Source organism: Chiloscyllium punctatum, chromosome 30 (assembly GCF_047496795.1).
Source record: "Chiloscyllium punctatum isolate Juve2018m chromosome 30, sChiPun1.3, whole genome shotgun sequence".
Classification (NCBI taxonomy): Eukaryota; Metazoa; Chordata; class Chondrichthyes; order Orectolobiformes; family Hemiscylliidae; genus Chiloscyllium; species Chiloscyllium punctatum.
The window spans coordinates 32,552,848-32,568,511 of NC_092768.1; the positions used below are offsets into that span (position 1 = coordinate 32,552,848).

Below are 15,664 nucleotides of genomic sequence, written 5' to 3' on the forward strand. Positions count from 1 at the left end.
GTCCATTCTACCATTGTTTTCTAATGGCTGTGCTATACCGTCCCTTGACAATGGGCTCAAGCATCTTTCCCACTGCAGACATCAGACTCACTGGTCTGTAATTCCCTGTTTTCACCCTGTCACCCTTTTAACATGGTGGGGTTACATTAGCTACCCTCCAATTCATAAGAACTGTTCCAGAGTCTGAAGAATCTTGGAAGATGACTGGATATGTATCCACTATTTCCACAGCAACTTTCTTAAGTAGTCTGGGATGTGGATTATCAGGCACTAGGGATTTATCAGTCTTCAGTCCTGACGGTTTCTCCAAAGCTATTTCATCTACTGATACAGATCTGCCTCAGTTCCTCCCTCTTCCTAAACTCTGTACTCTCCATCATTGTGGTAACTGAAGTGAAGTGTGAATTTGATTTGACAGCTGTTTCATTACTCCCCATTATAAATTCCCCTGTTTCTGACTGCGTGGCACCTACATTAGTCTTCATCAATTTTATTCTCCTTACATACCTTTTGAAATGTTTACAGTCAGTTCTTATGTTCACCGCAAGCTTATGCTCTACATTCCCCTTAGTAATCGACCCCTTTGGCCTTCTTTGATGACATTTAATGTCAGTTCTCAGGTCTGTTGCTTTTGTTTTCTAATTCGCCTGTCTTAAATTTGAATCTAACATTATTTCTAAATCCCTTCATAAGGTTGGCCATTATTCATTTTGCATTCTTGCTCCAGACAGGAATGAAAAATTCTTTTGTAGTTTACCCATTCACTTCTGTAATGCTTGCAATCCACTGTCGTTCCTTTCAGTAACATTTCCCAATCCTGCATAGCCAACTCACTACCTCATTTGCAGTTTCGCTTATTAAGATTCAGGATGTTAATCTCAGAATTAACTACTTCCCTTTCTATCTGGATGAAGGATTCTATCATGTTATGGTCACTCGTCGCCAAGGGATCTCTCACAACAATAATGACCAATTGTTCCTTTCTTGTTGTATGACACCCAGTCTAAGAAGGTCTGTTTTCTAGTCGGTTCCTCAATGTTTTCGTCCATCCTGTCTACACTTTAGGAATTCCTCTACTGTATTGTAACTAATTTGATGCTATCTGCAGATTAAGGTCACCTATAATTACATATATTCGTTTATTACAGCCATGTCTGATTTCCCTTTCAATTCCACTCCCAACACCACCATTACCTTTTTTTTGATGGTCTATGTACTAGCCCACTAATGATTGTCTGCCCCTTGGTATTTTTCAACTCTATCCACATAGATTCGACATTATGTGAGCCAATATCTTTCCGTAATAGTGTAATAGCGCGTTTACATATCCACTTTAAGCAGAGTGCGACTCTAGCACCTTTTTAGTTTTGTCCATCCTTCCTAAATAATGAATATCCCCAGATATTCAGTTCCCATCCCTGGTCACCCTGCAGCCATGTCTCCGTACTCCCGTCTCTATCATACCCATTCACATCGATGTGCGGGGTTAATTCATCCACTTTAATTTGAATGTTCCATGCATTCAGACACAAAGCCTTAAGGCTTGACTTTTTAAACTTTCCTTGTCCCATTCCCACTATTTTACTGTTTGATCAACTAAGGGTGGTGCCAGTTCACAGGTGGTGATGGATTTTTGGGATGAGTTTCTGGAAATCACGCAAATATTTCCAAACCTGTAGTGCCAATGACAGCAGCAAAACTATGGTTTGGATTGCAAATGCAATCAAGGCAAAATTCCCTCGTAATACAGATTTCTAGAAAGGTCACATCCTGAGGAAAGAGACACAAACTACATATTCTGCTAGATTGGCCTGCCTGAGGATCAACATTGATTTGCCATTCATTGTGAATTAGCAAGTAAACTCAACTCCCAAGGGTACGACCAAATTACTCTCAGTACTTAGATCTTGCCAGAAACAAATATGCAGCACTATAGCAGTGCTAATGCAGCAACAATGACACACACAAACGTGGTCAAAGAAACCTTTTATGATGAACAAAGAGACCTTGGAGTGCAGGTTCATAGCTTCTCGAAAGTGGAGTCGCAGGTAGATAGGATAGTGAAGGAGGCGTTTGGTATGCTTTCCTTTATTGGTCAGAGCACTGAGTACAGGAGTTGGGAGGTCATGTAGCGGCTGTACAGGACGTTGGTTAGGCCATGTTTGGAATATGGCATGGTTGTGAAACTTGAAAGGGTTCAGAAAAGATTTACAAGGATATTGCCAGGGGCGGAGGATTTGAGCTATAGGGAGAGGCTGGGGCTGTTTTCCCTGGAGTGTTGGAGGCTGAGGGCCGATCTTTTTGAGGTTTATAAAATCATGGATAGGGGCATGGATAGGATAAATTGACAAAGTCTTTTCCCTAGGGTGGGGTAGTCCAGAACTAGAGGGCATAGGTTTAGGGTGAGAGGGGAAAGATATAAAAGAGACCTAAGGGGCAACCTTTTCACGCAGAGGGTGGTACGTGTATGGAATGAGCTGCTAGAGGATGTGGCAGAGGCTGGTATAATAGCAACATTTAAAAGGCATCTGGATGGGTATATGAATGGGAAGGGTTTGGAGGGATATGGGCCGGGTGCTGACAGGTGGGACTAGATTGGGTTGGGATATCTTCTGGTCAGCATGGACAAGGTGGACTGAAGGGCCTGTTTCCATGCTGTATATCTCTATGACTCAAACTCTTGAATCCTTTGCCTCTCACTTCTCTTATTCCCCTTGTCATTTGTCCTTGCTTCCTCTGATACCTTGGGTAGGTTCCTACCCTGCGGCTCATTTAGTTTAAACCCTCCCCAACCACTCTAAAGTTGGAAGTGGGGATGTTCACTGATGACTGTGTAGGGTCCAGCTCCACTTGCAACTTTGTGCGTGATAGCGCAGTCTGCATCTGGAGACAGACCTGCACCCATTCAGACTCGAGTTGATAAGTGGCAGCTCATACTCTCAGCAGGGAATTAGTTTAGTTCAGTTCGGCTGGATCGTTGGCTCACAGAGCAGTGTGATGCCAACAGCATGGGTTCAATTCCCATCGCTGGTTTTGAGGTTACCATGAAAAGGTTCTCCTTCTCAACCTCTTCCCTCACCTGAGGCCCTCAGGTTAAATCACCACTAGTCGTTTCTCTCTAATGGGAGAACAACCCCGATGGTCCACTAAGACTATAATGACATAATAATATTCATGCCACGCCATTGACAGGAAAAGGGCTATTTTCAAAAAGAAGAAGTCTGATAGCTTATTTCAATTTAGTGCCCCTACTCCAGGCCCACTTTAGCAATGGAAGGATTCCACCCATCTCAATAAAACAACAAGAAATTTATGCATCTTTATCCCATTTATTATTTCAGACTTGTTTGTCCTGAAAACACCAACGTCAGATCATTTTGACAGCCTAATTTGATTTTGTGATTTCATAACAAGTGCACTGTTTTGTTTCGACAAGTTAGTAACGCCCATCATTATTCGAACAGCAGTAAACGTGGGAAGGTAATAAGTCTGACCTTATCCAAATCTGCGTTTTCTGGCTCAAAGCCACTGAGCAGTGAGATGTCCACAATAGCCATTCCAGAGGCCCTCTGTTCATTGTCACCATCTGGGTCATGCCTTTGTGAAATAAAACAAATTTTTCAAATCGCACCACTATAATCGGTTAGCTCACAGTACAGCCAAAGTAAGAGTGAATGCAAAGTTTCATTTTAATGTGTGTATTCATTCATAGGATGAAGGCATTACTGATTAGGCCCAGTATTTATTACCCATCCCTAATTGGACAGAGGGCAGTTAGGAGTCAACCACATCGTTGTCGGTCTGGAGTCATTTGATTGTAATAAAGTCAGCCAGGTGGACCTCATAGAACATGAGCTCCCTGATTGGGGCTGTTCATCTTGTTCAATCAGGGAGCCCTGGCTGACAGATACAAACAGGAGCGTCAGACGCCCTGTTCACTCTGAAAACTAGCTCTGATGGAGCTGGATCAAAGTCAAACTTTCTCCACATGCAAATAACAGGTAACAGGACACCGGTCCTTGTGGAGTTACTTTACAGACCAGGTAAGGATGGCACTTGCCTTCCCTAAAGGGCATTAGTGAGCCTGATGTCAACAGTTGACAGTGGATTCACGGTCGCCATTAGATTTCTAACTCCAGTTTGTTAGTGAATTCAAAATCCATCATCTGCCATGCTAGGATTTGAACCTGGATCCCCAGAAATTTAACTGGGTCTCTGGATTAACAGCCAGTGATCTTACCACTAGGCTGTTGCCTCCCCCCGATCAAGTTAAAGTGTCATTGCCAGAGCAACCTGGGCTCCTGGGTTGGTTGGCTCAGTCAGCTGGTATGGGTCAAGTTGTTGCCAACAACATGAGGCTCAATCCCCGCTTTGGCTGGAGGGGATTTGAACCTTATACTGGATTAGTGGTGCTGGAAGAGCACAGCAGTTCAGGCAGCATCCAACGAGCAGCGAAATCAACGTTTCGGGCAAAAGCCCTTCATCATTTGAACCTTGCCTCCTTTCCCTCCCCTGAAGGGCCAATGGCTCAATAAGATGATAATGGGCGGAGGTGGATTGGCAGCTTGCTTTGTAGTCAGTTCAAGAGAAAAGACATCTGGACGCAGTCATAGATGTGTACAGCATAGGAACAGACCCTTCGGTCCAACTTGTCCATGCCGACCAGGTATCTCAGCATAATCTAGTCCCATTTGCCAGCCCCTGGTCCATATCCCTCTAAACCCTTCCTAGTCATGTACCCATCCAGATGTGAAATTGTACCAGCCTCCACCACTTCCTCTGGCAGCTCATTCCATACACCCACCACCTTCTGCATGAAAAAGTTGCCCCATAGGTCCCTTTTAAATCTTTCCCCTCTCACCTTAAACCTATGCCCTCTAGAAGCGATAATACTGACTTAAACTTGAGAAGGTTCATGTAAAATTCATGAAATTGTGACATCAAATTATGAGGGGCGTGGATATGATAAATATACAAAATCTTTTCCCTGGGTCGGGGAGTCCAGAACTAGAGGGCATAGGTTAAGGGTGAGAGGGGAAAGATATAAAAGAGACCTAAGGGGCAACCTTTTCACATAGAGAGTGGTACGTGTATGGAATGAGCTGCCAGAGGAAGTGGTGGAGGCTGGTACAATTACAGCATTTAAAAGGCATCTGGATGGATATATGAATAGGAAGGGTTTGGAGGGATATGGGCTCGGTGCTGGCAGGTGGGACTAGATTGGGTTGGGATATCTGGTCGACACCAGTAAGATTGTTTTGCAGTGTGAAGTGAATGTTCCAGCTACATCACATTCACCGTTCTGACTTTCTCCCGGCATTTTATTTCCTCTAAATGAGAACCTTCTCATCAATGTGATTGCAAACTGGGAATGCCTCCACCGTACACCCACTGGAGGCAAGTAGCGTCACTGGTAACAGGTGCTGTGTGCAACTGGGTTTACACTTTGACTCCTGGGATGGCAGGCCTGATGTATGAGGAGAGATTGAGTCGGTTGGGATTATGCTCACTGGACTTGAGAAGAATGGGGGAGGGGTTCTCATAGAGACCTGTCAAATTCTAACAGGACCACACAGGTTAGATGCAGGAAAATTGCTCCCAATGGCGGGTGGGAGATGAGGACCTGGGGGTCATAGTTTAAAGAATAAGGTTTAAATGTTTTAGGATTAAGAAGAGGAGAAATTTCTTCACCCAGCGAACAGTGAGCCTGTGGAATTCATTACCCAATTCATAGTTCCTTGAAAGAACAGTGAGCCTGTGGAATTCGTTACCCAATTCATAATTCCTTGAAAGCAAGGGTGACAGGTAGACATGGGTAATGAAGAAGACATTTGGTATGCTTGCCTTTATTGGTCAGAGTATTGAATACAGGGGTTGGGATGTCATATTGGAGCTGTACAGAACATCAGTTGGGTCACTTTTGGAATACTGCGTTCAACCCTGAGGCTATTTTCCCCTGGCATGTCAGAGGATGAGGGGTGACCTTATAGAAGTTTATAAAATCATGAGGGGCATCGATAGGGTGAATAGCCAAGGTCTTATCCCCAGGATAGAGGAGTCCAAAACTAGTCAGTATAGGTTTAAGGTGAGAGGGGAAAGACTTAGAAGGGCCCTAGGGGAGCAATGTTATCATACAGAGGGTGATGCATGTATGGAATGAGCTGCTAGAAGAGATGGTGGAGGCTGGTGCAAATAAAAGGCATCTGGATGAGTAGATAATAGGAAAGGTTTGCAGGGATCGGGCCAAATGCTGGCAAATGGGACTAGATTAATGCAGAATGTGTGGTTGGCATGGACAAGTTGGACCGAGAGATCTGTTTCATGCTGCACAGTGGGTGGCACGGTGGCACAGTGGTTAGCACTGCTGCCTCACAGCGCCAGAGACCTGGATTCAATTCCCGCCTCAGGCGGCTGACTGTATGGAGTTGCACATTCTCTCCGTGTCTGTGTGGGTTTCCTCTGGGTGCTCCGGTTTCCTCCCACAGTCCAAAAATGTGCAGGTTAGGTGAATTGGCTGTGCTAAATTGCCCGTAGTGTTAGGTGCAGGGGTAAATGTAGGAGAATGGGTCTGGATGGGTGCGCTTTGGCGGGTCGGTGTGGACTTGTTGGGCCGAAGGGCCTGTTTCCACACTGTAAGTAATCTAATCTCTACGACTCCATCATTCTGTGACCACAGAAAGTGACTGAGATTAAAAACATTATGTTGTTTAAAGGTGGAGGTAGATGCAGCTCCTGTGGCTAAAGGGACCAAGGGGTGGGGAAGGAGTCGGGGTGGGGGGGGGGGGGGGGGGGTGGGGTGGGGGGGGGGGGGAAGTGGTTGGGGTGGGTTGGGGAGTTAGGGTATTGAGCTCAAGCACCATAATGAATGGTGGAGCAGGCTCAAGGGCATTGAGTAGCCTATTCCTGTTTAAGCGCATGCTCCAAAAGTTAATTTCAGTCAGAGTAACAACAATAATCGTTGACGGTTTCGCAGGTCAACTGCAAATCTCACAAATCAGCATCGATTTCTGTCGAGGCTGTTGACACTGACCAAGCACAGACTTCGTAATAAAGGGTTGAGGCTGCATCATTAGCTGGAACATCCCTCTTTCTCCGGGAACGCAGATCAAACCACCTCATCTTATCCATGGGCTGGTCTGCTGCCAACGCGCCATAATCTCCATAGTCAGGGTAATCTGAGTCTCCTGCAAGAGTTGAAAATTTTAGCATCATTCTATTCCTTTACTGCATTCAGCAGTAACCAATTGCCCATTTATCTCTCCACTCTGGAGGCTTCCTGCCTCTATTCCTGATGAAGGGCTTTTGCCCAAAACATCAATTTTCCTGCTCCTCGGATGCTTCCTGACCTGCTGTGCTTTTCCAGCACCACTCTGATCTAAACTCTGGTTTCCAGCATCTGCAGTCCTCACTTTTGCCGAGTAACCAATTGCTCCTGTCCGATGGAACATCGCAACACGGGACAGGAGAAGGTGAATTGGTCCTTCAACCTTGCTCCACAATTTTATAAGTTCATGGGTATTCTGGGTGTGATGCCAATTCTACTCTCTATAACCTTTTATTTACTGTTCAATCAAAAATCTATCAAGCTCAGCCTTGAATATCAATGTCCTAGCCTCTACTACTTTCTAATGAAGAGAATTCCAAGATTAGGCGACCCATCACATTATTGGTTTATAAATGTCCACTTTCTTCGACTATGTTTTGTTAAATTGATGCATGATTTGGGCACTTGCATTGTTTTCAGTCTGTAACAGAAGCTGCACATTTCCACACGTTATATAATGACTGACATAGAAACATGAACACCCGCTCCTCTGAGAAGCAAATGCAGTTTTAATCAAAATCATCACACAACAGGCATTTGCTAATCTTCAAATATGCTTTTGAATTGAAGAAATTTGCATCTTAGTGAATTTATCAAGTTCTCACTAAATTAGTAGTTGTATGTTAGTGCAGTTATAGACTTCAGGATGATATGGACGGAAGAGAGAAATTGTTAGAAACACGACAGATGGCATTAAATGTGAAGAATTGCTTTGGCAGGGCTATTATAGAAACTATAGTATGGACAACATGACTCTGAAAAATAGTAAGTAAGCAAAAAGACATTGATATTCACATACACAAACCACTACAGATGACAGGACAAGTTGAGAAGGGTTTTTAAAAAAACAATGGCTACAACTGCCAACTGACAGCATCACCCAGACAGATGGCATAACAATGACATCCTTTGCACCATCAGGCAGCCAATGCAATGGACAGACTGCAGCAGCAGAAACTATCTGGAGGAGGAGAGCACCTGCATGTTCTAAGCCTCATGGAGGAGACAGTGCTGTCCATTCTGAGTGGGTCACCGCCGAGCCTGTGGCAAGACTGAATCTTCTGAAGATGAAAATGATCTACACAATTCTCTCATCACAATGACAGGAAAAATATTTTCAACTAGTTAGCAAGGAATACAGGGAGAACTGGCCATTTGGATACAGAACTGTTCGAAGGTAGGAGACAGTGGGTGGTGGTGGAGGGTTGCTTTTCAGACTGGAGGCCTGTGACCAGTGGAATGCTGCAAGGATCGGTGCTGGGTCCTCTACTGTTTGTCATTTTTATAAATGATTTGGATATGATCGTAGTAGGTATAGTTAGCAAGTTTGCAGATGACACCAAAATTGTTGGCACAGTGGACAGCGTACAACAGGATCTTGATCAGATGGAGTTTAATTTAGATAAATGTCAGGTGCTGCATTTTGGAAAGGCAAATCAAGGCAGGACTTATACACTTAATGGTAAGGTCCTGGGGAGTGTTGCTGAATAAAGAGACCTTGGAGTGCAGGTTCATAGCTCCTTGAAAGTGGAGTAACAGGTAGATAGGATAGTGAGGAAGGCATTTGGTACGTTTTTCTTTATTGGTCAGTGCATTGAGTAGAGGAGTTGGGAGGTCATGCTGCAGCTGTACAGGACATTTGTTAGGCCATTGTTGGAATACTGTGCGCAATTGTGGACTCTCTGTTACAGGAAGGATGTTAGAAAACCTGAAAGGGTTCAGAAAAGATTTACAAGGATGTTGCCAGGGTTGGAAGATTTGAGCTATAGGGAGCGGCTGAATAGACTGGGGCTGTTTTCCCTCGAGTGTAGAGGCTAAGGATTGACCTTATAGAGATTTATAAAATAATGAGGGGCATGGATAGGGAGAATAGCCAAGGCCTTTTCCACAGGGCAGGGGAGTCCAAAACTAGATGGCATAGGCTTAAGGTGAGAGGGGAAAGTTCTAAAAGGAATCTAAGATGCAATTTTTTCATGCAGAGGGTGGAATGAGCTGCCAGAGGATGTGGTGGAGGCTGGTACAATTGCAACATTTAAAAGGCATCTGGATGGGTATATGAATAGGAAGGGTTTGGAGGGATATGGGCCAAATGCTGGCAAATGAGATGAGATTAATTTAGGATAGCTGGTCAGCATGGACGATTTGGACCGAAAGGTCTGTTTCCGTGCTGTACATCTATGACTTTAGAATGAAAATAAAATCTAAAAGCCCATATTAGAGATTTATAAAACATTGGTTCGGACTTGGTTGGAGTAATATGAGAAATTCCATATGGCAAGTAAATCAGCAAAATTGATCGAATATCCTAATTGACTGTGAGGGGTGTTGGCTGCAAGAATAGGGAGGTTACACTTCAGTTATATAGGGCTTTGGAGAGATTGCAAACAGAGAGAGAGAGTACTGGAAAAGCTCAACAGGTCTGTGGAGAGAGAAACAGGGTTGATATGTCGAGTCTGGTAGGATTCTTCTTCAAAACTGAAGGGTGTTGAAAAGTGATTCTTTTCTCAGAAGCAGAGGAGGAGCAAGAGGGCAGATGATGTAGAGTGCCAGTGCAAAGGACAAACTGGACCACTAATAGTGGGGAAAGAAAACAGATGTAAAGTGGGTGTAAGTTAAGGTGAGAAAAGGAGAGAATACATCCTCTACTAAGTGCAAAGCAGACAAGACACAAACGTGACACAGCTGTTGGTGGGTTGTGGAGGATGGTGTATAAGTAAGTTGGAGAACGTTGATCAGATTTACACCATGTGCAGCATTTTGCTTTCCTGGGTAAGACTGTATCTGGAGTACTGTGATACAATACAAAGTCACCAGTCTTATGGAAGGACGTTAATGCACTGGAAGCACTTTAGAAAAGGTCATTGATCTAATACATGGAACGAACAAATTGCCTTATGAGCAAAGGCTAGACACTCCCAGGAATGTCTCCTCTGGAAGTTAGAAGAGTTATAGGTGACTTAATTAAAACATGTAAGATCCTGAGCAGAGTTGATGTTGGAAAGAATGCTCCTCGTGAGGCAGAATCTTGAGCCGGGGATGGTAGCTTGAAAATAAGGGGTCACCTACTTAAGGCAGAGGTGAGGCAAAACATTCTTTCGGAGCATGAATCTGGAATTCCCTTCCTCAAATGCCAGTGGATGCACAATGTCAATGTAGATAGACTGTCAATGACCAAAGCAAAGGAAGATCATTGGAGTTGAGGTTAAAAATCAGATTAGCCATGATTTTAGTGAAAGGTGAAGCAGACTGAATGATCTGAATTGCCTCCTCTTGTTCCCTGCTTGTCTATGTGCATACTTGGAATTTTGATCACCAAATTACAGGTAAGATGGAAAGGCTTTTGAGAGAGGGCAGAGGAGGTGTGTTAAGGACAGGAGGTGAGAGATTAAAGTCATTGGGAAACAATGATTTGGAGATGCCAGTATTGGACTGGGGTGGACAAAGTTAAAAATCACACCACACCAGGTTATAGTCCAACAGGTTTATTTGGAAGCACTAGCTTTCGGAGTGCTGCTCCTTCATCAGGTGGTTGTGGAGAATAATACTTGAGAATATAACCTTTAAGAAAATGTTTTGCGATTTACATATGAAAGAACTGAAACCGACATGGTCATTCGAACAGATGAGAGACTTAACAAACAATCCAGGTCTTTTTCAATGTATAATTTCAGTTATATCACATTGTAAACTTTTGCTATACATTCTGTGTCTTACAATCTTACACTCCACAACCACCTGATGAAGGAGCAGCGCTCTGAAAGCTAGTGCTTCCAATTAAACCTATTGGACTACAACCTGGTGTTGTGTGATTTGTAACATTGGGAAACAATGAGACTGGAGAGAAGAGAGTTTTTCACTCAATGATTCATCCGAATGCTATTGCCCCTGAGAAGATATTGGAAGATGATTTCACGAATAAACGTAAACGTCATTTGTAAAAGCACCAAGATGAGGAACTTACAAGATCACAGGTAAAAGGTATGATCTGGGCCTATCTCTGCCTGGTCTGTTACAGTGTCAGCACAGACAGGATGGTCCAAATGGCAATTCTTTGTTCGGTAGCTTTCTACGATTCCATGATCCAAATACAACATGGACCCAGCCAATACTTACCTTTATATTCCACTTTGCCCTTGACTGTGACCTCAAGTTTGAAATAATTGCAGGTGTCCTTAGGTTCCTCCAGCAGTTGGTATGTTTTCAGGAACTAACATTTTTTGGAGAGAAAGATGAAATCTTGGTTAAAATAATGAATCAGACTTTCAGCAATTTGGCAAGGGATGTGGGTAATGATGATGTTTATAGCCATTTCTTGAGAAACCAACAATAGGGTTAGGGTGATAATTAGCATTAGGACTCCTAAGTAAACAGGAGACAATTATTTGACCAGAATATTTTAGGGACACTGTGCAAAACTATAATAAGATGAGTACGGACCAGATTGCTAGAACGTGCATAGAAGGGGTGGCATGGTGGCTCAGTGGTTAGCACTGCAGCCTCACAGTGCCAGGGACCCGGGTTTGTTTCCACCTTGGGCGACTGTCTGTGTGGAGGTTGCACATTCTCCCTGTGTCTACGTGGGTTTCCTCTGGGTGCTCCAGGTTCCTCCCACAATCCAAAGATGTGCAAGCCAGGTAAATTGGCCATGATAAATTGCCCGTAGTGTGAGGTACGTTAGTCAGGGGTAAATGTAGGGCCATGGGTCTCGGTGAGTTACTCTTCGGAGGGTTGGTGTGGACTTGTTGGGCTGAAGGGCCTGTTTCCACACTGTCGGGAATCTAATCTAATTGTTGAGAATACTAATGAGGTGGGACAATTACAGCATTTAAAAGCCATCTGGATGAGTACATGAATAGGAAAGGTTCAGAGAGATATGGGCCAAATACTGGCAAATAGGGCTAGATTAATTTAGGGCATTTGGTCAGCAGGGACGAGTTGGACTGAAGGGTCTGCTTCTGTACTGTTAGACTGTATGGTGGGAAGATCTGTCTGAAAGTTAGTCACCAAGCTAATATTGGAAGGACATGAAAATTAGGAAATCAGAGACCATAAGGATTTGGAAGGAGCAAACTGATATATCATTGAATTCTGGTGCTATTGAACTGTGTTCCTCTCTTTAAGTTCATCATTCATAACAATTATATTTTCTGGTTTTTCGGTGTCTGTGTGGAATTGTGAATCAGGGTTTAAGAAGGTGTTCAAGTTTAAGTTAGTAAAGATAAAAGTTGATCATTCATGTTTTATTTGTTTGTGGTTAGAACTGATGATAGAACCCCAGAATCCGACAATGTGGAAGAGGCCATTCAACCCATACCAACCCTCTAAAGAGCATTCTACCCAGACCCATGCCATCCCTGCATTTTCCACAGCTAACCTACTTAAGTCTGCACTTGCCTGGACATTATGGGCAATTTAGCATAGCCAATCCACCCAGACTGCACATCTTTGGGCAGTGGGAGGAAAATGGAGCACCTGGAGGAAACCCACGCAGACACGGGGAGAATGTGCAAACTCCACATGGACAGTCACCCCCGAGGGGTGGAATCAAACCCGGGTCTGGCAGTGTGAGGCAGCAGTGCAAACCACTGAGCCATCATACCACCCCTTATATTTTCTTGTTTCTTGGTGTCTATATGAAATTGTATTTATGGAGGTTTAAGAAGGGGTTCAAGTTTAAGTTAGTAGAGACATGAGTTGATCATTCATATTTTGTGGTGAGAACTGTTAGTAGAATCCCTACAGCATGGAAGCAGGCCATTCAGCCTATCGAGTATAAGCTAATAGTACTTGTTAGGTACAGAAATCCAGTTAGTATTTTTTGCTAACCTGAACTGGCAGGTAAGTTAGACACTTTGAGTAACTTGTTTCAATCTTTAATTTCAGTGGCAATGCTTGTGGGGCTGGAGTATCAGTGTGTTTTTCCAAGTGGGTCATTACAGATATTTTCCCCTACCTTCTCTTCTGTGAAGAGAATACACCCAGACTGTTCAATCTTTCTTGATAGTTGTAACCCCTTTATTCTGGCACACTTGTTGCAATGTTGTTTTCTGCAGTGACTCCAATGTTTCAATATGGATGAAGGATTGTATTCAGTGCATGTGTAGGGGCAGGAGTTGGGGGACTATGAACTGTAATCATATGGAGTCAAGATTAGAGTGGTGCTGGAAAAGCACAGCAGGTCAGGCAGCATCCGAGGAGCAGGAAAATCGATGTTTTGGGCAAAAGCCCTTCATTAGGACTGTGATCATATGGAGCGTTGCAGAATACAGTTTAAATTAAAGAGACATGTTACCACATCAAAGTCGGATAATAGACTTGTCTTTGATTAACAACATACGTAGAACTGATAAAAACAGCAGATATGTGTTGAATGTAACAGGGCCACAGCATAGGAATACAGGAGTATTGGAAACTATGAAATAGGAGCATGAGTAGGCTAATTTGACCATCAAATCTGCCCTTCATTTAATTGGAAGGATTACCTATCTTAATGCCATTTTCCCACAACGTCCCTGTACAGGTGTCCCCCCGATTTATGCTACTTCGCTTTTCCGAAAGACCTACGTTAGTATCTGTTTTCGCTAACTGAAAGAAATCCAAAGCGGATTTTTGCTTTTACGAGAAAAGGTGAAGTTTTTCTTATGTAAATTAATGCTCCTTTGCCATTTCGACTTATAAAAGGTTTCATAGGAACACTCTGCTTTCGGATAGCGGGGCATACCTGTATTCCTCAACATCCTTAATATCTAAAAATCTCTTTATTTCTACCTTGAGTGATTCACGGTGGCACAGTGGTTAGCACTGCTGCCTCACAGCACCAGAGAACCGGGTTCAATTCCCACCTCAGGCAACTGTCTGTGTGGAGTTTGCACGTTCTCACTGTGTCTGCGTGGGTTTCCTCCGGGTGCTCCGGTTTCCTTCCACAATCCAAAAATGTGCAGGTTAGGTAAATTGGCCATGCTAAATTGCCCGTAGTGTTAGATGAAGGGGTAAATATAGGGGAATGGGTCTGGGTGGGCGGGTCGGTGTGGACTTGTTGGGCCGAAGGGCCTGTTTCCACACTGTAAGTAATCTAATGTAAGTAAATGTAGTCCACACCGAGCCGCTGAAGAGTAACCCACCCAGGCCCATTGCCCTCTCACTAATGTACCTGACACTACGGGCAACTTAGCACGGCCAATCCACCTGACCTGCACATCTTTTGGACTGTGGGAGGAAACCGGAGCACCCGGAGGAAACCCATGCAGACACGGTGGGAATGTGCAAACTCCACACAGACAGATGCCCGAGGGTGCAACCAAACCCAGGTCTCTGGTGCTGTGAGACTGAAGTGCTCGCCACTGAACCACTGTGCCCCCATGAAACTGAGACTGTGTCCCCAGTGTCTGCCCGCCCCCCACTCCCCAACTTCACAAAACCACCCGAGGCCAGGTGAAACATTCTTGTCTCATTGTATGTACCAAAGCTGATAGATGTTTGGTGTGGGATAACCCATTCTTTCTGGATTGTCATTGGCAACACTCTTTCCATGCCACCAGGAGCGGCACAACTCTGGAAAGTACTATGCACTGCTTACATCGTTAGTCAAACATTTAACAAAAAGAAATCTACTCACAGTGAGTGTTCCATTCCCTCTCCCTGACAGCTGCACGTCAATACATTCTCCCAGGGGGAACTATGACAAAACACAACAAATTGCATGTTATGGACTATGGTTCTGTTTGTAGTTCACACGCCAGGTCTTTGAATGTTATTCTCTGATCCAGCTCATGGTTGTGTTCATGTCACTGTCTCACCAGTGCTCTGAGGGGTTCGATCCCCACCTAATGTTTACTCCTTACCCTCCTCTCTATCTTTTGCACAAAACCTACATTTTTCTGAGCTACGATCAGTTCTGAGGAAGGGTCACTCGACCTGAAACGTTAACTCTGATTTCTCTCCACGGGTGCTGCCAGACCTGCTGAGCTTTTCCAGCAATTTCTGTCTTTATTTCAGATTTCCAGCATGCACAATTCTTTTTGGGTTTTTAACAATCCAACCTTTGTGCAGTACTCACAAGAGAATCCCTACTTCAAACTGGGTTTAAGGTAATTGCAACCTCTAAAGAAGTTCAGTTTCAAATCCTCTTCAGTCGTTCATCTCAACATTTCTGGTCTGGTCTGGTGCTGTCAGTCAAAAATCACCAAGTTATAGTCCAACAGGTTTATTTGAAAATACAAGCTTTCGGAGTGCTGCTCCTTCATCAGGTGTAGTGACAGAGAAGACACAGAATTTATAAGTAAAAGATCAAAAGGTGATCTACCACCTAAGTCATCTGATGGCGAGATTTAAATCTGAGCT

The 15,664-nt window shown here is 43.9% G+C and overlaps 1 protein-coding gene across 1 annotated transcript in view; it reads right to left on the reverse strand.

Annotated features, from left to right (window-relative positions):
- LOC140455398 (complement C4-B-like) overlaps positions 1–15,664 on the reverse strand; it is a 130,260-nt gene that overhangs the window by 18,890 nt on the left and 95,706 nt on the right. The window contains exons 31-34 of the mRNA XM_072550206.1: positions 14,940–14,999; positions 11,438–11,531; positions 7,031–7,184; positions 3,495–3,597 (exon numbers count right to left, since the gene is read on the reverse strand). Coding sequence (XP_072406307.1) covers positions 3,495–3,597; positions 7,031–7,184; positions 11,438–11,531; positions 14,940–14,999 — 411 coding nt within the window. The remainder of the gene's footprint in view (positions 1–3,494; positions 3,598–7,030; positions 7,185–11,437; positions 11,532–14,939; positions 15,000–15,664) is intronic.